Source organism: Dendrobates tinctorius, unplaced genomic scaffold (assembly GCF_039654945.1).
Source record: "Dendrobates tinctorius isolate UK_male_01 unplaced genomic scaffold, ASM3965494v1 ptg000103l, whole genome shotgun sequence".
Lineage (NCBI taxonomy): Eukaryota > Metazoa > Chordata > Amphibia > Anura > Dendrobatidae > Dendrobates > Dendrobates tinctorius.
The window spans coordinates 37,444,606-37,470,144 of NW_027361771.1; the positions used below are offsets into that span (position 1 = coordinate 37,444,606).

Sequence of the window (25,539 nt, forward strand, 5' to 3'; positions counted from 1 at the left end):
AAGACAAAACTTATTTCTTTATACATTTCTGTCTAGTAAAATACATGACTGAGTTTGGCTACAGAACTGCCTGTACAAGTCCAGCCTCAGGGTCTGTCCATGGAGTTCCAGGCTTGCTCAGTGCAGTCCAGTCACATTTTTGTGTTCCCTCTATCTGAGACACTGCCTTTTTTGTCCATAATATTTCGTTTTCTGCATTGCAAGCGGTGGCAGGGATCAACACTGATTATGCAAGAGCTGAGCATATATTCATGAGTGAGCCTGAATATGTAAGAGCCAGGGCTGGGCTACCTCTGAGTAAGTGCAGAGGAATGCCTCCCTGACTTTCATTCTTGTGCTGTGTTTAGCTTGTAAAAACAGTTGCAGACTCACAAGTCAGAGGGAAAGACACAGATGCAGGTACCATATGGAGAGTAGGCTGCTTGTGCCCTGCATGGCTCTGTGGGGCTGCATGTTGTCATGCATGTGTGGCTATGAGAAGGGACATGCCTCCACTCCTGCTTGTGTGTGTGGGGAACTGCTATTTACATTGTACTGTTGCTTTAAGTTTTCTATTGTTTGACAGCTTGACAACTTGTATGATAACAACCTTTAGACTGAAGAATGGTGTGATACGGTGTTTCAGACTGATAAACGGTACGATACAGTGTTTCCGACTGCTACTTGCTGTGATATAGTGTTTCAGACTAATGCATTGTATTATATATTGTTTCAGACTGATACGTGGTGTGATACGGTGCTTCAGACTGATAAACGGTATGGTATGGTGTTTCAGAATGACACTTGGTGTGATATGGTATTTCAGACTGATGCATTGTAATACATGGTATTCAGACTGATACATGGTACGTGATAGGGTGTTTCAGTCTGATTCATGGTATGAAATGGTGTTTTAGACTGATGCATGGTATAGTATGGTATTTCAGACTGACACATGAAATGATACAGTGTTTCAGACTGATGCATTGTATGATACTGTGTTGTAGACTAATGCATAACATGATACAATGTTTCAAACTGGCACATGATATTATACGGTGTTTCAGACCGATAATGGTATGTGATATGGTGATTCAGACTGAGGCATTGTATAGCACAGCGTTTCAGACTGATGCATTGTGTGATATGGTGATTCCGACTGACACATGGTGTAGCACAGTGTTTCAGACTGATACATTGTATGTTATGGTGATTCCGACTGACAAATGGTGTAGCACAGTGTTTCAGACTGATACATTGTATGTTATGGTGATTCCGACTGACACATGGTGTAGCACAGTGTTTCAGACTGATACATTGTATGATATGGTGATTCCAACTGATACATGGTGTAGCACAGTGTTTCAGACTGATACATTGTATGGTATGGTGATTCCGACTGACACATGGTGTAGCACAGTGTTTCATACTGATCCATTGTATGATATGGTGATTCCGACTGATACATGGTGTAGCACAGTGTTTCAGACTGATACATTGTATGATATGGTGATTCCGACTGATACATGATGTATTGTGTGAAACGGTGTTTCAGACTGATGCATTGTATGAAATAGCATAGCTGAGGTGGAGAGGCGGGTGCCTCATGTGCCAGAAGGGGATAGCAATAAGTTAAAATATTAGGATATAGGTCTCAGACAGCACCCTTAGCTACAACTCTGAATGGAGTGTATACAGGTTGTGTGGGTGAGAACCGGGGTGTGTCTGGGAGCCTGTCACAGTTTCTGCTTGGCATCTAATACTTATTGCTCAATTCTTGGCTCTTCTTCCTATTTCCCTTGAGGATTCCTTTGTACTTTGGAACATTTTATCAGGCACAGATCACGACACAGGGAGACAAGGCCAGCCCTGAACACTCACACATGGAGCCTTGCCAGACTCACTGCTCAAACATTTATACAATTAAAACCACAAGCCCCACACATGACCGTGTGTCCATACTAATTGGGTACAACTAAAGGGTTAATTGGGCAAATCATGAGTCTGTGTACAGCGGAAGGGTCTGTTCCCCTGGTGAACATACCATGTCCTGTCCCTTTAATTGCAGAGATCTGATCACTGCTGGGAAACAGATTTTTTCCAGATGTTTGCTTTTCCTCTTTTGCCTGAGATGTCATGTAATGCATGTAGTCATTTATGTTTTGCTGTACACATTTTAAAGGGATGAGATCTAGTAAAAGACCATTTCCCATGGCATTAAAAAGTTCTATAGCGCAGTGTGGGAAATCTCAGGTCAATGATTGGGTTGGTCGCTCGTCTTACCGAGAGATCTGAGTGACAAATCTTCCTACTAGGGATGGGTGTGCCATTGACTTTCTTTCCAGATGTCAGACTGACAATGATGAGAGCTTGAATTGTGGCCATATTGGTCGTCACACCACTAACCGAGAGACAAATATAACTAAGATTCAGGTCTATAATAGAAAGAACGCAGCAAGGCAAGAATTTAGATTTATGGGTAGTTTTTGGCAGTACTGAAGCCTCATGTTCATTGTCATGTCCAAGAAGTTGCCCAACGGCACATGTAGTCATTGTAGCTCTGTATTATTGAGCCCTAGGCACTTCCTGTGCCGTAAAGTAGCAAGGCACTGCCATACGTCTAAAGAGTCCGTACTTTGGTAGTTGTGATGCAAAACACATTTTTAGAACTTTGTGACCTATGCTTGTATAAAGCTGAGTATCTGGTGCCAAAGGACACAAAAGTCATGGCTGCCTTTTCTGCCCATAATGTCGTAAGCAAGAAGAGAAAAACAGAATTGATTTCTGTATTAAAATTGTACAATATTTTAATAAAAGGAGAAATCACCCCATACCATTCCCATAATGAAGCAGATTCCAGATATCATTTTTACAGTGAAGTTTAGAATATGAAATCAGTGATTCATATAACTTGATGGTATCTGCCCGTTTGTTCCCTCGTCGTTGGTCAGATGTGTTTCCCTCATTGTTGGTCAGTTGTGTTTTCCTCCACATTGGTCAGGTGTGTTTCCCTCGTAATTGGTCAGATGTATTTCCCTCTATATCAGTCAGGTGTGTTTTCCTCGTCATCAGTCAGGTGTGTTTTCCTCGTCATCAGTCAGGTGTGTTTCCCTCGTCATCGGTCAGGTGTGTTTCCCTCGTCATCGGTCAGGTGTGTTTCCCTCATCATCGGTCAGGTGTGTTTCCCTCTACATTGGTCAGGAGTGTTTCCCACATCGTTGGTCAGGTGTGCTTCCCTCTACATTGGTCAGGTGTGTTTCCCTCGTCATCGGTCAGGTGTGTTTCCCTCATCATCGGTCAGGTGTGTTTCCCTCATCGTTGGTCAGGTGTGTTTCCCTCTACATTGGTCAGGAGTGTTTCCCTCATCGTTGGTCAGGTGTGTTTCCCTCTACATTGGTCAGGTGTGATTCCCTCTACATTGGTCAGGTGTGTTTCCCTCGTAATTGGTCAGGTGTGTTTCCCTCGTCGTCGGTCAGGTGTGTTTCCCTCTACATTGGTCAGGTATGTTTCCCTCTACATTGGTCAGCTGCATTTTCCTTGTCGTAGGCCAGGTGAATTTCCATCATCGTCGGTCAGGTGTGTTTCCCTCGTCATCGGCCAGGTGTGCTTCCCTCGTCGTCGGCCAGGTGTGCTTCCCTCATTGTCGGCCAGGTGTGTTTGCCTCGTTGTCGGCCAGGTGTGCTCCCCTCGTCATCGGCCAGGTGTGTTTCCCTCGTCGTTAGTAACTTGTGTTTCCCTCATCATCAGTCAGTGTCTCTGAGAAAGAGAGCAATCTATGGAAGTGCATGTTTGCACAGGGATTACCCACACCCAGGATCTGTCTGCAAGGTGGAAGCTTGCTCATACCCGTACTGCAGTCTGGATGATTTGTTCGCAGTGGTGAATATACTGCAAAGATATTTCTATTACGTGTGTATATACACTGGATGAAATACAACTTCTATAAATAAGGGCCAGTTTCCTTTCCTTACAGAGGTTGTCGGGATAAATGTTGCTTTTTCTTAGGGATGCAGCCTAAACTCAGAGCAGCATGATTAACTGGAGGAGAGTATAGTTTTTTACCGCCTCCAATCTACTTCTCCCAGCGTCATCCTTGGCGATTGACTTATCAATCACCTACCGCAGTGTAAGGAAAATATAGCTGAGGGAAGTGTCGGACTAGTCTTGTCGCTACCTGTGTTTCCCAAATGGATCTTTAATGGGAACTTGCAATGTAAAAAAAATACTATTAACCTGCAGACATTGGGCTCTGCAGTGCATCAGTGCAGAGGCGGCTGTCAATCAGCGGTTACAGCTGCTGCTCACTACGTAATGAGCAGTTCCTGCAGATGGGTCCTCTATGACTGAAAGCTGGAGGCTTCCTGGAGGAATAAAGTTAATTTCCTTCCAGTACCCATGTGGCAGCCACACTGCTTTAGAACGCTATTATTTACCCATATCTGCAGATTAATAGCACTTTGTGACATGACAGGTTCCCTTTAAAGATTCTAATTCATGCTTTCCCACGTTTGGACAGCATGAATCAGCTGGCAAGTTCCTTTTAACAATAACAAATTCCGCCATACTGGTCTTCGTCCACTACACTTCTGCCTTTCTGCTTCTGATCTAGTTTTTTCTGATAGTGTGCAGTTGTGACGTCAAGACTCTGCTGCACACAGGGGTGGACATATCATTGATGCAGTCGCACAGGGCTCCAAGAGGTAATGGGGTCCCACTACCACCTGCAAATCAGAAAATACCTCCTCTCATAGAAGAGAATTATTATACCCCAAAGGGCCCATATAGTGTTCTTGTACAAGGGCCCTTTATTATCTGTTTCTGCCTCGGGCTGCACAAGATCACTGCAGCCAATCACTTGCCTCAGCAGCTCATGTATTACACATAGTGTTTCTTATTTTCAACAGTCGCACACTTAGGGTGCTTTCACACTGCGTTCAGGCATCCATTCAGTGGCTTTTTCTGGGCTTAGGTCCGAGCACCCCGGAAAACAGGATTTGGACAAATGCGAAGACGGGGCGATCGACTATAATGGTGCCACCAGAGTGAACGTGCGATCTGTCGTACGTCATTTTCATGCATGTATTGTACGGCTACTGGACATGGACACCCAGACAGGGTCTACTACTTCTGAGTGACTGCCTCCAGTAAGCGCACACGCCCAAAAATGATGCACTTCACAGAGCGTGTTCACTCTGTCGGCACCATCATATGCTATGGCCCATCGGCACATATGCACAAATCCTGTTTTGTCTTGGGGTTCGGACATAAGTCCTGATTGGACCAATGAACAGCTGCCAGAACGCAATGTGAAAGCACCCCTATGGAAAAAAAATATCCTCGACATACAAACCTTTTAATTCCCATAGACTAGGAAGGAGAGAAGGGTGTGCTGTCCCAATGATTTTCAGGCTTACTACTTACCGCAGGGGATCTTTTCAAGCTTGTGTACGGACAAGTGAACTATTCTATAAATGTTGCAAAATGTTATAATTTGACCCAGTTATAGTTCCTGCTTTACACATGACAGTAGGAAATATGCTAATATATAACCAATAGTGACCTGTTACATTTTTTTGCCACTAGCTGTCCTCGACATTTTTTAAATAATTTTCCTGTAGTAATATGTCAGCTATATTCCCATACCCGCTGCAGTGAATCACTGTCCTCAGTGGTCTCTTGATGCCCAATCAAGCATGAGAACAGTGATTGGCTGCTGCAGTCACAAGTATCATCGGAGCATGACATTATTATGGATGTTATGTCATCATCATCAGGACCAAAACACAAAAGCAGCAGGGACTGAGGGAATGGTTGGTAATAGTACGGGTGTAATATACCTTCCTAAGGGGAGTCTAGGGGACGTAGAAGCTCCCTCAACACTAAAAGGAGTCAAGTCTTAAAAAATTGCTACTTAATAATTAGAAGTCCTTTATGGATTTTGTATTTGGACCTAAGAACCAGAGGATCCTACATGCCACCAGGGCTGTCACAATGAGTCAAGCAGAAGGCAGTGTCATCTTAAAATGGTTTTCTGGCAGACAACATACATAAAAAGTAACTTTTAGGGTTTAGTTTTAATAAAATTAGTGATTATTAATGACATGCTCAGTTGTGCCAAAGAAGTAGAGACTATTGATAATACCATGATTGTAGATATGTTCAAAGCAACACTGGCCACCATTTGTAGACTGGAAGGAGGCGTATATGTGGGTACTGTGCATGTGCATACCTAAGCAAATACAATCCACCTATAACAGTGACTATAACAATAGCACAATATTGCCAATCAAGGTGGCAGTTTTTCACAGCACATGAAGGTTTTTTTCTGTAAAATCACTTACATACATTGCACATATTCTTCCTTTTTTGGAAGCTTTGTTGATTGGTTACCCCCCTGCAGCACTCCTGATGCTGCATCTTATATAGATAGTATGAGTTGCTTATGCCCTACAAGAATCTTGTAAGAAAGCAAAACTGTCATTTATAGTTCAAGTGAATTTAGGAATCTTTGCGGGAAAGGTTCCTAAAAGAAAGCCTTTGGTGGCCCTCCAAGGTGATCATAGGTGGTCATATTGCCTTTTATTATACCCTATATTTATTTATTTTATTTATTTATATAGTGCTATTAATTCCACAGTGATTTACAGACATTATTGGCACTGTCCCAATTGGGGCTCACAATCTACATTCCTTATCAGTAAGTCTTTGGATAGCTATTTTTTAAGTTTATAGAGTTGGTTAAAATGGATTCACATGTGGTCTGTGGCCTCTGGATGGGAGTGAGAGAACCTCCTCCCACCTGACAACATTTTTGGCTCTTTTGATTATCGGTCATGGCACAAGTCACCTTAGTGGCGAGATGTCACACTGAGCTGGCTAATGGCTAGTAAAAAAAAGAGCCTTGGATGCCATCAGATTAGAGGCGCTTCTCCGTTTTCCCATCTAGTGGCCAAAGTTCACTGTTGTGGTCATTGGACCAAATAGTGAAAATCGATTGGTATTAAGTCCACTTTTCACGTGTGTCCATAGTTTGGGTGAATGTTAACATCATTATAACCAATGTAACTCCCAAGCAACTTGGTAATTTTTGTCAATATAAAACCTTATGGGTCTGCCTGGGTCAAATACTAAAAGGGACATAAAAGGGTATTTAGCTTAGCCCTTAGTTTTGCAGTGAGCTTTTTTAGCAACTGAGATTATGGGCAGTCAAGGGAATAAAGCAAACAGTTCTGACTGATGCCAGCACTATGATCCAAAGAAGAGGACTTTAGCATTGGGGAAATCATATTTACAAATGTAGTCAAGATAAAATGACTCGTCGGCGCCTGGGTTTTGCTGGAAGGTGCCCAATTGTTACCTGCTATTGCAACCATTTCTCTTATAGTGTACGTTCATTCACTGTATAACAAAAATACACAGTGACTAATAATATAATCTGTGTAGAGCCAATATACAATATAGCCAAACAGAGCCAAACAGCATTTCTGTACACTTGCTATACCACAAAATACTGCAAAAAATAATAAACTGTACAGTACCACATAGTGCCTAAGGCCTCTTTCACACATCAGTTTTTTGCCGTCAGGCGCGATCCGGCTTTTTTTTGTAAAACCGGATCCAGCAAAATGCAATGCCGGATCCAGTTTTTCCCCATTGACTTGCATTAGCGCCGGATCGCGCCGGATGGCATTGCGTTTCATCCGTTTTTTGCCGGATCCGGCTACTTGTCTCATTCCGGCGTCTGGAAAAAACGGCTACTGTAACGTTTTTTGTCTCCGGCGAAAAAGCCGGAAGCGCCGGATCCGACGCTTCCGGCTTTTTGCCACAATGAAAGTCTATGGGCGCCGGAATGCGCCGGATCCAGAAAAAGACGGATCCAGCCACCGGATCCGTTTTTTTAAGTCTGCGCATGCTCAGATCCAATTGGTCAGCCCCCAGGAAACAGATATAACCTGCTAGACGGATCCAGCAGAAAAACGGATCCGTTTCTACAGTTCTCCAAAATTTATGCCGGATCCGTTTTTTCTAAAAATAGCCGGATCCTGCCTGATGGCAAAAAACTGATGTGTGAAAGTGAACACAAGCTAGGTGGCTTGTAATATATGCCTACATCTATTCAACACTGTGCTGTTACCCAGTTCTCGATAATTATGCTAGAAAAATATCTTTTTTATATATTTTACTGTAAAAAAGTTTTAGGCAGGTGTGGAAAAAAATGCTATAACGTTTTAATAGTTTTTTTTATATCAATTAACAAAATGCAAAGTGAAAGATCAAAAGAGAAATCTAAATCACATCAATATTTGGTGTGACAGCAATTTGTCTTCAAAACACAGCACAGATCTGTTAATGTAGGTTTGCACAAAGTTTCTCCATGGAATAGCACACAGACTCGATGATGTTGAGATGAGGGTTGTGTGACACCATATCATCACTTCCAGAACTCCTTGTTCTTCTTTATGCTGAACATGGTTGTTAATGACATTGGCTGTACTGTATTTTAACCCCTTCCTGACATCAGACGTACTATCCCGTCCATGGGCCCCGGGCCCCTATGCCCATAGACGGGATAGTACGTCTCAGCGATAAGCGGCACCCACGTGATGAGCACCGCTGATCAAGGCCGGGTGTTAGCTAATTATCACAGCTGACACCCGGCACAATGTGTCAGGGGCGGTCACGGACCGCCCCCGACACGTTAACCCCTTGCACACCGCGATCAAACACGATCGCAGTGTACTGGGGGTTAAAGGGAAGCATCGGCAGGGAGGGGGCTCCCTCCGTGCTTCCCTGAGCCCCCCACGGCAGCGCAATGTGCAGCGCTGCTGTGGGGGGCTTCTTCCCTGCAGGCCCCCGAATCCAAGATGGCGACGGGGGCCTTCGGGGGCCTGCAGGGAGCCGGTTTCTTCAGTGCCTGCAAAGCGTAGGCATGAGGAAGTCTGCAGCAGTGCCTGTGACAGATCGCTGATCTGTCACAGTGATCTGTGATGTGACAGATCAGCGATCTGTCACAGGACAGTGATGTCCCACCTGGGACTATGTAATAAAGTTAAAAAAAAAATAAAAAAGTGTTAAAATAATTTTTAAAAAATTGCCAAATAAATTAGAAAAAAAAAAAATTCCCCCAATAAATCCATTTTTTGGAAATAAAAAAACCAAAACATTAAAAGTACACATATTAGGTATCGCCGCGTCCGTAACGACCTGCCCTATAAAATTGTACCATTAGTTAACCCCTTTAGCGAACCCCTTAAAAAATAAAAATAAAAAACAAAGCAAAAAATAATTATTTATTATCATACTGCCAAACAAAAAGTGCAATAACGCGCTATCAAAAAGATGCATATAAATATCCATGGTACCGCTGAAAATGTCATCTTGTCCCGCAAAAAATGAGCCACCACACAGCATCATCAGCGAAAAAATAAAGAAAGTTATAGCTCGCAGAATAAAGCGATGCAAAAATAATTATTTTTTGTATAAAATAGTTTTCATTGCATAAAACCGACAAAACATAAAAAAATGACCTAAATGAGGTATCGCTGTAACCGTACTGACCTGAAGAATAAAACTGCTTTATCAATTTTACCACACTCGGAACGGTGTAAACGCACCCCCCCAAAAGAAATTCATGAAACGCTGGTTTTTGTTAATTCTGCGTCCCAAAAATCGGAATAAAAAGCGATCAAAAAATGTCATGTGCCTGAAAATGATACCAATAAAAACGTCAACTCGTCCCGCAAAAAATAAGACCTCACATGACTCGGTGGGTCAAAATATGGAAAAATTATAGCTCTCAATATGTGGTGATGCAAAAACTATTTTTACAATAAAAAGCGTCTTTTAGCGTATGACAGCTGCCAAATATAAAAACCGCCATAAATAGTAAATCAATCCCCCCGTTATCACCCCCTTAGTTAGGGAAAAATAATAAAATTAAAAGAAAATGTATTTATTTCCATTTTCCCATTAGGGTTAGGGTTAGGGCTAGGGTTAGGGCTAAGGTTAGGGCTGAGATTAGGGTTAGGGGTGTGTTGGCGTTAGGGTTGGAGTTAGAATTGGAGGTTTCCACTGTTTGGGCACATCAGGTGCTCTCCAAATGCAACATGGCGTCTGATCTCAATTCCAGCCAATTCTCAGTTGAAAAAGTCAAATGGTGCTCCTTCCCTTCCAAGCTCTGCCATGTGCCCAAACAGTGTTTTACCCCCACATGTAGGGTTTCAGCCTACTCAGGACAAATTGTAAAACAACTTTTGGGGTCCAATTTCTCCTGTTACCGTTAGGAAAATAAAAAATTGGGGGCAAAAATATCATTTTTGAGGTAAAAAAAAAAATTTTTATTTTCACGCCCGGGCGTTATAAACTTCTGTGAAGCACTTGGGGGTGCAAAGTGCTCACCACACATCTAGATAAGTTCCTTAGGGGGTCTAGTTTCCAAAATGGGGTCATTTGTGGGGGGTTTCCACTGTTTAGGTACATTAGGGGCTCTCCAAAGGCAACATGACACCCGCAGACCATTCCATCAAAGTCTGCATTCCAAAACGTCACTACTTCCCTTCCGAGCCCCGACGTGTGCCCATACAGTAGTTTTCTCCCACATATGGGGTGTCAGCGTACTCAGAACAAATTGGACAGCAACTTTTGGGGTTCAATTTCTCCTGTTACCCTTAGAAAATAAAAAAATTGGGGACTAATTGATCATGTTTGTGGAAAAAATACGATTTTTTTTATTTTCATGCCCGGGCATTATAAACTTCTGTGAAGCCCTTTGGGGTTCAAAGTGCTCACCACACATCTAGATAAGTTCCTTAGGGGGTCTAGTTTCCAAAATGGGGTCATTTGTGGGGGGTTTCCACTGTTTAGGTACATTAGGGGCTCTCCAAAGGCAACATGACACCCGCAGACCATTCCACCAAAGTCTGCATTCCAAAACGTCACTACTTCCCTTCCGAGCCCCGACATGTGCCCATACAGTAGTTTTCTCCCACATATGGGGTATCAGCGAACTCAGGACAAATTGGACAACAACTTTTGGGGTCCAATTTCTCCTGGTACCCTTGGGAAAATAAAAGAATTGGTGACTAAAAGATCATGTTTGTGGAAAAAATACGAATTTTTTATTTTCACGCCCGGGCGTTATAACCTTCTGTGAAGCACTGGAGGGGTCAAAGTGCTCACCACACATCTAGATAAGTTCCTTGGGGGGTCTAGTTTCCAAAATGGTGTCATTTGTGGGGGGTTTCTACTGTTTTGGTACATAAGGGGCTTTCCAAATGCGACATGGTGTCAGATCTCAATTCCAGCCAAAAACGTCAAATGGCGCTGCTTCCCTTCCGAGCTCTGCCATGCGCCCAAATAGTGGTTTACCCTCACATGTGGGGTATCAGCGTACTCAGGACAAATTGCACAGTAACTTTTAGGGTCCTGTTACCCTTGGAAAAATAAGAATTGAGGGTGAAAAGATCATTTTTATGGAAAAAATATGATTTTTTAATTGTACCGTTGTACGTTATAAACTTCTGTGAAGCCCTTGTGGGTTCAAAGTTCTCACCACATATCTAGATAAGTTCCTTGGGGGGTCTAGTTTCCAAAATGGGGTCACTTGTGGGGGGTTTCCACTGTTTAGGTACATCAGGGGCTCTCCAAACGTGACATGGCGTCCGATCTGAATTCCAGCCAATTTTGCATTGAAAAAGTCAAACGGCGCTCCTTCCCTTCTGAGCTCTGCCATGCGCCGAAACAGTGGTTCCCCCCCACATATCAGGTATCAGTGTACTCAGGACAAATTGCACAATAACTTTTGCTGTCCAATTTCTCCTGTTACCCTTGGTAAAATAAAAAAAATTGAACCTGAAGTATTGTTTTTGTGAAAAAAAGTTAGATGTTCATTTTTTTTTTTAAATATTCAAAAAATTCCTGTGACGCACCTAAAGGGTTAATAAACTTCTTGAATGTGGTTTTGAGCACCTTAAGGGGTGCAGTTTTTAGAATGGTGTCACTTTTGGGTATTTTCTATCATATAGACCCCTCAAAGTGGCTTCAAATGTGATGTGGTCCGTAAAAATAAAATGGTGTTGCAAAAATGAGAAATCGCTGGTCAATTTTTAACCCTTATAACTTCCTAACAAAAAGAAATTTTGGTTCCAAAATTGTGCTGATGTAAATTAAACATGTGCGAAATGTTACTTATCAAGTTTTTTGTGTGCCGTATCTCTGTGATTTAAGGGCATAAAAATTCAAAGTTGGAAAATTGCGAAATTTTAAAAATTTTCGCCAAATTTCCGTTTTTTTCACAAATAAACGCAAGTTATTTGAATGAAATTTTACCACTGACATGAAGTACAATATGTTATGAGAAAATAATGTCAGAATCACCGGGATCCATGAAGCGTTTCACAGTTATTACCTCATAAAGGGACAGTGGTCAGAATTGTAAAAATTGGCCCGGTCATGAACGTGCAAACCACCCTTGGGGGTGAAGGGGTTAAAGGTCGTTGCCCTGCTGCTCCATGATGGTATTGCATGATAGATAAGTATCTGTCTGTATTTCTCAGCATTGGAGATACCATTAATCCATTCTAAATCCACAACTTCCATTTACTGAAATGTAGCCCAAAACTTGCAAGGAACCTCCACCTGCATCATCGCTACCTGCAGACACTCATTATTGAGACACTCTCCAACCTTCGACAAAGAATATGCCTTCTGTTAAAGCAAAATATTTCACATTTTGGCTCATTGGTCAAAAGCTTCTGTTACAATTTTCCTGCACCCCAGTTTTTACGTTTTTGTATATAGCTAAGTAACTTTGTCTTGTTTGTTTGTCAAAGATGTAGCTTTTTGGCCTCAATTCTTCCATGAAGACCACTTCTGGCCAGATGTCTCCGAACAATAAATGGGTGTAGCTTGGTCCCAATGGTTGCTGCAAGTTCTGTGCTGATGCCACTGCTGGACATCTTCCGATTTCAAAGAGAGGCATGATGAAATTTTCTTTTGCCTACTATAGTGTCTTCTGTCCTCATTGATGACCATTTCTTGATGCCCTTAATGCTGAGAAATAACCTTCATGCAATATCATCAGGGAGGCGTCTGATTCACTCACTGTATGATTGGGGTAGTTGTCTTTCTGCAGAATAAATTTGGAGCCAATGTCATTAAGGATTATCTTTAATGTAAAAAAGAAGAGGGAGTCCTCGAAGTGACAATATGGTCCTCATAGAGCCCTGATGTCAACACCATTGAGTATGTCTAGGATTACACAAAGAAACAGAAGTATTTGCACAAATCTACATCCACATAAGATGTGTGGTTAGTTCGCCAAGATGTTTGGAACAATCTCCCTGCTGAGCTTTTTTAGAAACTGTGTGCAAGTATATGTAGAAGAACTGACGCTTTGATGTCATTTTGAAGGCAAATTATGGTCACTCCAAAAATTAATGTGATTTAGATTTCTTTAGATTTTGTTCATTCACTTTGCATTTTGTTAATTGATAAAAATAAACTATTAACTAGAGATGAGCGACTTTGCCATTTTTAGGGTCGAGTCGGGTTTCATGAAACCCGACTTTCTCAAAAGTCGAGTCGAACGAAATCGGCCGACTATAGGGAAAAGTCGGGAATAGTCGTGAAACATGAAACCTAATGCAAGTCAATGAGGAGAAAAGTCGGCAGTGAGTGGAGGACTGTAAACACACCTGGCATGAATTTTAACCCTAGAGGTGGCAAAATCTCTCTCTCTCTCTCCTCTCTCTCTGTCTCACTCCCACTCCAGCTACGCTCCCGGTACGCTACGCTCTGCTTCTCTCATTGGCTGAAAAAAGTCACGTGCAAGCATTTGGCGAATCCCAACTTTGTCGCATGGGTCGCCGACCGCATGGCCGACTTCACACTGTGGTCGGGTTTCATTTCATTTCATGAAACCCGACTTTGGCGAAAGTCGGCGACTTTTGAATCTGATCGACCAGTTTCGCTCAACTCTACTACTAACATTTTTTATTTTTTGAAGCATTCTTATTCTGCATTATTTTTTTTCCACACTTGCAGAAAATTTTTGTACAGTACTGCAAATCATCTATCACAGGATTTTGCGTTCTGTTTTGCACACCAGTCTTGATGCCGGGTGCACTGGACTAAGATGAATTTGGTGTTTATTTCAACTTCACTAAAGTATTATGATGAATTTATGATGAATTTGATCACTGTGCTAGTTATCCCAACAAATCTTCACCCAGTTTAAAAAAAAAACGATTTGCTAGAATGGGCGTAAAAATACTCAATGTTGCAAAACTTTTGCACAACTATAAGTGGCATGAATATTTTGTGATATTGCAGACTGTCTTACACCACTAGAATTTTGTAAAAAACTGATGAATTACTGCCAAAGTCTTACTGATATACAGTAGATGTGGAACTTTTTTAGTACTTTGCAGCTTTCCATTAAACTCGGACTGAGCCTGGACCACGTTGCAGACTGTTCGTGGGTCTCCTTGACAGCTTCATGTTTGCCTATAAGGCTGTCAAATTTGGATTGGGGGACCCACAGACAGTCCATGTACTGTAGTTCGTGCTTGGACCGACTTTCATGAATGTCTGCTTGAGCCCAAACAAATAGTGTGTGAGCAAGAGAATTTAATCAACAGGTGAGTTAACTTGTTGACTGCAAACAAAGATATTGGAAATTGAGGTGAACTGATAAACAATTTGTAACTATAGATTTCATGGGTTCCTTAAATTGAATGACAACTCCTCTATTTCACTTTTACCTTGTGCAATAATTAAAAAAAAAGTGAATAGGTTTGGGATGAAAAAGCAGAGTAAAGCCTATTTTGTTTCAGGTAGTAACCTTCTCTCTCTGCAATTTGGTAAGGCTAAGCCATGTACCAGTTGTTAAGCTCTGTTCCTGCTTAAACATGCTGGGCTACATTCACACAGTCCGTGATTCAAAGATTGAACGTGGGTCTCTTGACCCAAAATCAACATCCTCATAGGCGGCGTTGTAAGACAGCATTCACACATCCGTGTGTCATGGTACGGGCTCAGTCTATGATGTATGGACTATCCTTGAGTCTGTTCATCTGAACGTGACAACCCCATAAATGTCTATAAGTTTGTCAAGTGAGAGTCAGGAATGGCAAGACGGCCACTGCATCGCGATCCATAAATGTAACCTCATGGTGTATTCACACAGTGCAAATGGCCAAGCAGTCAATGGTTTGGTGCGGGTAGGCGATGTATCATTTCTTCAATATTCCCTCAGTATTAGGACGCAATAAGATGGCCATATAAATAGGAATGAGATTGGAGCGCAGTGCACGCCTGCCGGCGACTCTCCCGGACCGAACTTGTACGTCCATGCAGCTGTCTCTCTCTGGTTGGAAGAGTAGTTGACCAATCCATGCACTGCATTCCTTCCTCATTCTGATGTATACGGCCATCTGACTGTGCCCTTGTGCGTATTCACACATCTGATTGTCATGGTCCAAGCCCAGGCCACAGGTCTCCCGACTCAAATTTGACAGCCTCAAAGACAAATATGAGACTGTAAGTCCATGCACCACAGTCCCTGATGACTTCACACTTTCAACAATGAAAAATAAGCTATATGGGGACTCCTGTTACACCAGAGATTGTCACCATAATGTTCCGTTCTCCCAGAAGAGTTCTCCTTTAAGTTGTACAGGTTAAGAGTGAATAACTTTAGACGGAAGATTTACCAAACACGTTTCAAGCAAGTCCCAGGGTGGCCGAGTGAACAAATCAAACCCCGCACACAGAGACTCGTATTATACCATGAGAATATTATGCTGTAATTATTGTTTGTTTGTGAAACATTCTTTATGCAATAGGATCCAACCCGTATGTTAATGCAACCGGATCATCAAGTTATGTTTTTTTACTGACAAGGCAAATGAAACTGTACTGACTTGCAAGACCTCAGGCATTGCAATTGTGTCATGTATGTTTTATGTGAGTCTGCTTTCCTGTTCTTCGTTAAAGCATGCTGGACCGATCTGAAGTGTTAGAGGAGTACGCCCATCTCCTAGATCCTATCCCAATATGTAGTAGGTGTAATAATAATAATATTAGCAAATACCTCCAATTAGAAATGTAGTATAGTTTTTCTGATTTGCTTTGTCTCTTTCCTCATGTGCAGGCATTGCAGGACCTTAGGTATCCATGGTTATGTCCACTGATGTAGTGAGAGTTTGTAAGCTAGTTGCTAGTGGTCATAACCATGGATTTCTAAGGTCCTGCAATGTCTGAGGAAAGAGACATAGAGAATCAGAAAAACTATACTGCATTTCTAATTGGAGATATTTGCTAATATTATTACACCTACTATATATTAGGATAGGGTCTTGGAGATGGGAATACCTATTCAAGTAACGCCTGTGCAATAGGCAAGGGTTGTCTGGGACTAAAAAAAAAAAAAGGATCTTACATTTTTCTGTAGTAGCTCCACCTCTGTTTATGGCTGTGCCTGGTATTGCAGCTTATTTTCATTCAAGTGAATAGAACTAAGCTGCTTAAAAAATTCTAAAAAATTTAAAAAAAAAAAAAAACTCCTACTCAATATCCAGCGCCATACTTGGTAAGGAAAAGCATGCATGTTTATAGGGATGATCGAATAGCTTCGTATAAGTGTTTATCCAAATAGCTATAGCACTTACTGAATAGCTGCCTCAGTAACCTGGATACCTGGAGCGCTCCCGATAATCAGGTGTTCGGCGCCGCAGCTACATGTGTCGCGGCTGTGTGACAGGCACAACACATGTATGGACAGCCTGTTTGTTGTGACTGTCACACAGCTGTAGGGTCGGTGGGCCGGGCTGGGGGGTGGTCCCTCTGTATACCGCGCAGTGACGTACAGACACAAGATGGAGGCAGGTTTCAGGTGCAACAGGTCCAAGTTTATTCTCCGCCGTCCGACTGACGGCCCTCACAATACACCGCAATCTCTTTTCTCGGCCCTCCGTTTCCAGGCCCCGTTACACACACACCGTACTTTTCACCAGAGACGTAATTATATGCACCATCCCTTTTTTCAACTCCACGACGCTCCTGACAGCTCAGTCACTGTGGCCGCCTTAGGCCTGTACACCAACAGCAATTTTACTGGTCGGTTGTCATCTTTAATTCGGTGTGCTTGCCCCCGGGGCCTCGTCTGTATTGCGGTACTTCGTGTCAGGACCACCCCCCTAACTTTCTCTCTCCTCAGTCCCCCTGGTTAGGTTTTCCTCACAGTGCACCAACTGTCATAGTCTTCCTGTCACTTGAGCTCCCCCTGGGGACTGGAATCTTCTGGAACCCTCCTGTCAAATTTATAGCTTTCCCGGTTCCCTGTAACTCCGCCCCCCATGACCAACGGTTTCTTAGCCCTAAGCTGATGTCAAGTCCTATGCTCACTCTCCTCCCTGCCCTCTATTGTCAATTCCAGGTACTGCACGTCACCTACACTTTCCTATCTGTTTTCCCTTCTGTCATAACTGACATCCTGCCTGACAAGTGCAAACCCCTTTGAAATCTGACAAGTCAGTCCGTCCGTCAGGTCACTTCCCCTGCACAGCCATGACTCATGCAGCTGCGGAGCTGAACAGCTGATTATCAGGAGCGCTCCAGGTACCCGGGTTACCGAGGCAGCTATTCAGTAAGCGATATAGCTATTTGGATAAGGCCTCTTTCACACTTCAGTTTTTTGTGTCAGTTAAAATCCGCCAAAAAGGTGGACATGTGGATCCATTCTTAACTGATGTGAACGGATGCCACAGGATCCGTTTTTTGACGGATCCGCAAAATGAGGAAATTTAAAGGAACCGCTGGCCGGGAAGGAGAAGGAAGGAGAAGGAAGGAGAGAGAGAGGGAAAGGGAGAGAGAGAGAGAGAGGGAAAGAGAGAGAGAGAGGGAAAGAGAGAGAGAGAGAGAGAGGGAAAGAGAGAGAGAGAGAGAGAAAAAATTTCGGGTTAAATCAGTGTCTGGAGGATCCGCCGGCCAAAAAAACGTTGCAAGCTCCGTTTGGAAATCTTTGAGGATGTTGACGGACAGCAACATTATGGCGGATCCGCACAAAAACGGATGCAACCGACGGCAATCCGTCAAGATCCGCCTATAATGAAAGTCAATCGGGAAAAAAACGGATCCGCAGAAAAAAAATGCGGATCCGTTTTTTTCAAATCCTGGCGGATTTTGACTGATTGTAAAAAACGGAAGTGTGAAAGATACCTAAGGAGTTATCCCAAGCTATTCGACCCTAATGTTTAACCCTCATGATGCCAAGACCAATTGTGGACAGAATTAAGGGGATTGTACAGAATTAGGGGAAAAAATGACTACCTTCTTCCAAAAAACCAGAGGCATACCTGTGTGTGATATCACAACTCAGCCTCATTTATAGAAATACACAACTCAATAAAAAGACATGATACTTGACTGGTTTACCAGAGGACCTTTCACCAATTTTTTTTATGTTGAACTGGACACATGATATAATAGTGGCTGCAGAGAAGAATAAAAGTTTGTTGTTTTTTTAAATTTCGCTTATCCGTTGTGAAGATACTAGCGATCAAAGTATTTGTCACCTAAAGAGTTAACTTTAGTGAAATCCAAGTGGGTGTTATCAGACAGCAACTCAGACAGGGAGTTGGATGTGACTAAAGTTAACTCATTAGTGTCAAATACTTTGACTGCTAATATCTCCACAACGGAGAGGAGAAATTAATAAAAAATAAATATGGTAAGTTTTACTCCATTCTGCAGCCTCTATTACATCGTGTGTCCAGCTCAGGTCTTCATAAAAATTAGATAAAACTATGTTTCCATACAGATTAGGATGAAGTTGATGAAAATCGACAATTTTAACCATGCGAACATTCAGTGAATGAAATTTGACAACTGACCATCATGCTAGCTAACTGATGACACTCTGTTATTGCCCGGATAGAGTCTAACAAGTTTAGCTTTTCCAACCAATGGTCAGACAAAAGATCTTAAATTCATTTACAAAGATCCGTCCTTGAGAGAATGTTCCGAAAAAGATCTTTTGTTCTATGACTATTGTCATAAAAAAAAGTATGGCCTGGATGATGGAAAGATATTATGGCCAGTTTGGACTAACGTGTATCACTACTTCTGTGTGATGATCGATCACCAGATGATGGTTCGTTCAATCAGCAAGCTCCTTTTTTTCTGAACGTGAACATGACTCAGAACTGTTTGTCGTCTGATTCCGGATTAGGCCAATTTCAGTCTAATTTGTATGGAAGTTTTAATCTCTATAGGTACCTTACAGCCATTTGAGTAAGAGGGCCCAGCCTTGGTTGGTGGCATTGAAGCCTAATCACGGGCAATCTGGTACCACCCCGAGAAATTTCACCCCATCTATCACATTACTATCTTGGTGACTCAGTCACTGCAGACTCTAATTTTTTTGCCTAAATGTTTTCTATATATATATATATATATATATATATACAGTATATATGGAAAAAAAATAGGCAGCACTCAAATTAAATGTGAAAAAGCCAAAGACGGGTCACCGTTGAAACGTTGCCATCTGAGGATCAGTAAAGTATCCACTTTTTTCACATTTAATTTGAGTGCTGCCTATTTTTTTTCCTTTTGTCATTTTGGCTGTTTGGACACTGCTGAATAGGTTTTGCACCTGCTGTATTATTTTGGTAGTGCTGCCCTTTTTTCTTGATTTATTTATATATATATATATATATATATATATACACACACACGTGTCAGTTTTTTTCTGATTCTTACCTTGTTACTCTCTTATCTTCAGAACTAATAACACATGCATAACTAATGGTGGTGAATCTGCCTCTTGGTCATGGTTGGTCTGTAGCGGGAAATACAAATACAAGGCCCCTCCCTTCCTGGGTGATAAACTCTGGCACCATCATGGGGACCCATATTTCTTTGTGTTACGAACTAACTTTTCTATGTATACCATTCATAGAAGATTAGAAAATGCTTCTACTTTGTTATTGCTACATTAATTAAAATTCTATTTTTTTCCCTTGGCGCCAGGAACATTTCCCAGCATCATCATGTCAGCGTCCAACTCACAGATCATGGAGCAGACAGAACCCTTGAGAGGTATGTAATCCACATGAGAAATAGCGGCATAGGCATGTTAACACAGAAGAACAGAAAGAGGACGTGTTAGAAAGAAAACACCCCAAAATTTCTGTGCAATATGTGTGCAAAGGGACAGCAAGGAGAGGGGCTGAACAGCTGCCTTTTAGGTTACACAACTTGCTTGTATTGATCCAAACATGCTGTCATCATCATCCTTTGCAGTTCATATGACTATTGTAGCAGATTTTGTTCCAAAAACTGGAAATTTTGGCTAGAATCCCCATTGCTTTCAGACTGTTTAAACCTTAACATCAGAAATCTGAATAAGAAAAAACCCGGATGAGGGTAAAGTGTCCCACAAGGCATTAATAGGCATACATAAACGCAAAAACAAAAAATGCTAACACTGAAATAATCTTTATTGAGCACAAGATATAAAATGTTGGTAAAATCCAAAATATAGACACAAAGACACATTGGTGGGTGAGTAATTGAGGGGACCCCAAATCAAAGTTTCCCTTGTTTAGGTTGATATGTATATAGATTAAACAATCTTATACGCATAGTGCAATATGGTTATAACTATAATACACAGTCAATTAGTATAAGTGGCCATATGCATATCCCACAGTTGAAAGCATACCAACAATAAGCATGTATAATGTACCTTTAGTAAGCAACTCACCTACCAGACACCCGACGCGCGTTTCACAAATTCTTCGTCATGGGTTTGTTTAAACCTTAGTACATTGTTATACATAGGCAGAACCACTTTTATAGATGAAAGGACCTAGGGAACAATCAAAAAAGGGAACCTTCATTTCTCCCCCAATTCACCATTTTTTTACAATTATTTCCATATTTTCTTGAGCTGCATATATATACTGTTCAGCATAAATAAGTACACCCCAACACATTTGTCATAAAACCTTTAGTTCCCTTTCAAAATCAACATTTTAAATGTGATATCGTACTACCAAATACGCCCACAAATGTGGGCCACTGATTGCAATCAAAATTTCTTATCTTGCACACCCAAAAAAAAGTAATTTTCCTAACAAATTCATTCAAGACCATGGTGCAAAAATGAGTACACCCCATTGATTGTCTTAGGAGCAAATCTAAAGACTACAAAATTTTTATTAACAAGAATTCAAGCACAGACAAGTGTAATTATTAAACACGTGTCCAGCAGACACTTGATCATAAAAGGGCGTTATGGAACAAAAAAAACCCTTCCTATTTCCTGCAGTTGGCTAAAGAAGTATAAAGTGCTTCCCGTGAGACAATACAGCATACACTGCAGAGAAATTGCATTCATGGGTGTTGTCCACAAAAGAAGCCACTCCTAAAACTCATGTACAGTCGTGCTCAAAAGTTTACAAACCCCGGCAGAATTTTTGCTTTCTTGGCCTTTTTCAGAGAATATGAATGATAACACCAAAACCTTTTCTCCACTCATGGTTACTGATTGGGTGAAGCCATTTATTGTCAAACTACTGTGTTTTCTCTTTTTAAATCATAATCATAAAAGCCCACCTACAATTTGCCATGGCATAAGTTGAAAAATATGAAGACTACTTGGACTCTATAATCTGGAGTGATGAGACCATGATAAATGTTTTTGAAACTGATGGCTTCAAAACTGTATCATAGATGAGAAGAACAAAGAAAAATGCATGTAGCTTACAGTGAAACATTTTGGTGGCAGTGTCATTATGTGGAGCTGCATGAGTGCTGTTGGCGTCAGGGAGCTACATTTCATTGATGGTATCATGAATTCACAGATGTACTGCTCTATATTGAAAGAGAAGACGCTTCCATAGCTCCCTGCCGTTGGTAGATGAGCACTTTTACAACATGACAATGATCCAAAAACGCAAATGTGTTGCATTTCTGAAGAAGAATGGGGTGAAAGTGATTCCGTGGACAAATTGGACAAATATGTCTATTGAACTGAACCCAACACCTGTGGGGAATTCTGAAGAGACAAGTTGAGCATCACTCTCCATCCAGCATTCAGGCTCTAAGAGGTCGTTTTTGAAAAATAGAAAAAGATAGATGTTACAATATGTCGCCAACTTGTACATCCCATGCCTGGAAGACTTGGTGCTGTCCTTAAAAATCATGGACGTCATACAGAATACTAGATATACTAGTTTTTATGTGAGGTATATTCATTTTTTGCATAAAATAATTTGTCTAAAATTTTAAATTTAGTAATGAAAGTTATATTATTAAACTTTTTTGAGAAAATTTTGGAACTTGTTCTTGTGTTCAGTGAGATGTTGATTCAACTCATACTTTTCATAGAGAGTGTACTCATTTATGCTGAGCACTATATAAAATTTTTTAAAATTTATATCTAGATACTACCATAAAATACCAAATAATACTTTATTCTTCAGTAACTGATGCTCAAGCAGGAGTGTAACGATTGTGGTCGCAGAGAGTGCGATCGCGAACAGGCCCGTGCGGTTGAGGTGCGTCAGAGAATGCACATTCAGCTGAAATGCATTGTGGCTCAGAGACCGGCTGATTCCCTGTGCTGCAATACAAGCTACCAACCAATCAGAGGCTGGCAGCTAACTTCGGTATGCCCGTGACTGGGGGAGCATGGCAGTGACGTCATGCACTGGCAGTCACTTGCATGCTGAATTTAGCTTCCGGCTACAGAAGAGGACACCTGGAGCAGTGGCAAGGTCTGTAGAATAGTTTATTTTGTATATGTGTTAAAGATTAGTGAAATAACAGGGGACATATATACCAGGATGGGGGACATAAATACTAGGATGTGGGACATATATACCAGGATGGAGCCAGCATGAGGGACATGTATGCCAGAATGATTCTAGAATGAAGACATTACTACATAATGGGTTTGGTGGGGCAACACATGTCTTTATAGGATTTAGAATGCTACAAAGACATACATCTGACCAACATACAAGGGAAGGCCCAGGTACAAATTTTGCACTGGGTCCTATTGGACTCTAGTTACACCACTGTGGTCAAGGTTGCTAGCAGCCATCACAAGAGAAAAACCCCACAATACGTTAATTTGAGGACTTTGGCTATTGTTAGGATGGATCTATTTTTCAAGGTTAAGTTTGATGGTGAAGGTGATCCTTTCACTGTGTAACTAAAGGCTGCTATATCTAACTTAGGTAAGATATATCTTGAATCTAGTACAACTTGTGCTTTCCATATAATAATAATTTATATATATCTTCTGTTTACAATCAGGTGTAAAACATGTGAAACCTCCCGTAAAGCCTCCTGTAAAACCAAAACCATTGGTACCTCCACGCCCTAAAGAAATTCCGGCATCCAGCCCTGAAAATAAAAGTCCTTTGCTATCACCAACATGTAGCCCATGCTCCCCAACTTTGGATATACCATCTGCCATCAAAATCAGCCAGCTCACAGGACCACAACCCTATGGGACCAGGCGGACTTCTTTAAAAAGATGGTCATCCTCTGTAGGAGAAGACGTAAATCCGGAGAAACATGCATTGTCACCAGTGGAAAACAGGAGTATAGATCTGCCAGCCAAAATTACTGCCCAGCCATTATCTGCTCCATTGAAACCTCTGCAGACTGGACCAGTATGGAAGGGAAAGAGCCCTTTTATGTTAACAACTCGAGGATGGGGAGAACAAAGAATTACTCAATCAAAAGACAGGTGAGATTTTTTTTCATTGATGTAGTCATTTTAATTTCTTTTTTTTAACTTGTCTTCAACTTTTCAATTTGTTAACACCTTCATAAACACAATACATTGCTGTCAGCTGAACAATGGTTCGGCTATTAATTTAGCCGGCATCTATCTCCCGACTCCTTTTTACACAGGAGCATTTGTTCTTCTGTGTGTCCATGTGTTCTCTAAGAGAGTGTTGCTGACAGTGTTCTCTAGCGGCAGCCTGTGCACCAAGAAGAAAAGGATCGGCAGTTCAAAATCGGATATGCTGGATAAATATCTCCCCTGACTCCATTTGTCTGGGTAGAGTCAGAAGGCTCCTATACACATTGGTCTGACCGAGCCCAGTGTATTCTGGCAACATTAGTCTAATATTTGTGGGGGCTTCTAGAGTGAGTTGTCTGAAGGTGAACATTGATACCATGTGTGAACTATGTCTAATCGGCCCATGTCCCAGTGTTATGACCATGCTGATCACTAGAGCAAAATATCACTCGTGCCAGGAAAGCATTATTCCACTTTTTCTTCTGTCCATTCTGCTTAACTTTTACCAGGGAGCTGCATAGTTGGCTCTTGACTTAAATGAGCCTTTGCATAAACTACTAATAAAGGGAATGTATCCTCATAAAATGACCGTTAGTTTAAATCAGGTTTGTATTTTAAATGTAGTTTTAAAACATGTTTGACTTTTTTGTCAATTTTCCTTGTCACTCCGGATAAAACATACAGTAGGTACGGAAAGTATTCAGAGTCCTTTAAAGTTTTCACTCTTTCTTTCATTGTAGCCATTTGGTAAATTCAAAAAAGTTCATTTTTTTTCTCATTAATGCACACTCTGCACCCCATCTTGACTGAAAAAAATGTAGAAATTTTTGCAGATTTATTAAAAAAGAAAAACTGAAATATTACATGGTCATAAGTATTCAGACACTTTGCTTAATATTGAGTAGAAGCACCCTTTTGAGTGTGTACAGCCATGAGTCTTTTTGGGAATGATGCAACAAGTTTTTCACTCCTGGATTTGGGGATCCTCTGCCATTCTTCCTTGCAGATCCTCTCCAGTTCCATCAGGGTGGATGGTAAAAGTTGGTGGACAGCCATTTTCAGGTCTCTCCAGAGATGCTGAACTGGGTTTAGGTCAGGGCTCTGGCTGGGCCAGTCAAGAATGGTCAGAGTTGTTTTGAAGCCACTCCTTTGCTATTTTAGCTGTGTGTTTAGGGTCATTTTCTTGTTGGAAGATGATACTTTGGCCAAGTTGAAGGTCCAGAGCACTCTGGAAGAGGTTTTCATCCAGGATATCTCTCTACTTGGCCGCATTCATGTTTCCTTCAGTTGCAACTCTTTCCCTGCAGCTGAAAAACACCCCTATAGCATGATGCTGCCACCACCATGTTTCACTGTTGGGATTGTATTGGGCAGGTGGTGAGCAGTGCCTGGTTTTCTCCATACATAAAGGCCCAACTGGTGGAGGGCTCTAGTGATAGTTGACTTTGTGGAACTTTCTCCCATCTCCCTACTGCATCTGTGGAGCTCAGCCACAGTGATCTTGGGGTTCTCCTTTACCTCTCTCACCAAGGCTCTTCTTCCATGATTGCTCAGTTTGGCTGGACGGCCAGGTCTAGGAAGACTTCTTGTGGTCCCAAACTTCTTCCATTTAAGGATTATGGAGGCCACTGTGCTCTTAGGAACCTTGAGTACTGCAGAAATTCTTTTGTAACCTTGGCCACATGTGTGCCTTGCCACAATTCTGTCTCTGAGCTCCTTGGCCAGTTCCT

General features: G+C 41.6%; 1 protein-coding gene across 1 annotated transcript in view; it reads left to right on the plus strand.

The window, feature by feature from the left end:
* The first annotated feature begins 282 nt into the window (after positions 1 to 282).
* Positions 283 to 25,539, plus strand: part of TNKS1BP1 (tankyrase 1 binding protein 1) — a 98,103-nt gene continuing 72,846 nt past the window's right edge. The window contains exons 1-3 of the mRNA XM_073588220.1: positions 283 to 399; positions 20,014 to 20,082; positions 23,311 to 23,749. Coding sequence (XP_073444321.1) covers positions 20,034 to 20,082; positions 23,311 to 23,749 — 488 coding nt within the window. The 5' untranslated portion in view covers positions 283 to 399; positions 20,014 to 20,033. The remainder of the gene's footprint in view (positions 400 to 20,013; positions 20,083 to 23,310; positions 23,750 to 25,539) is intronic.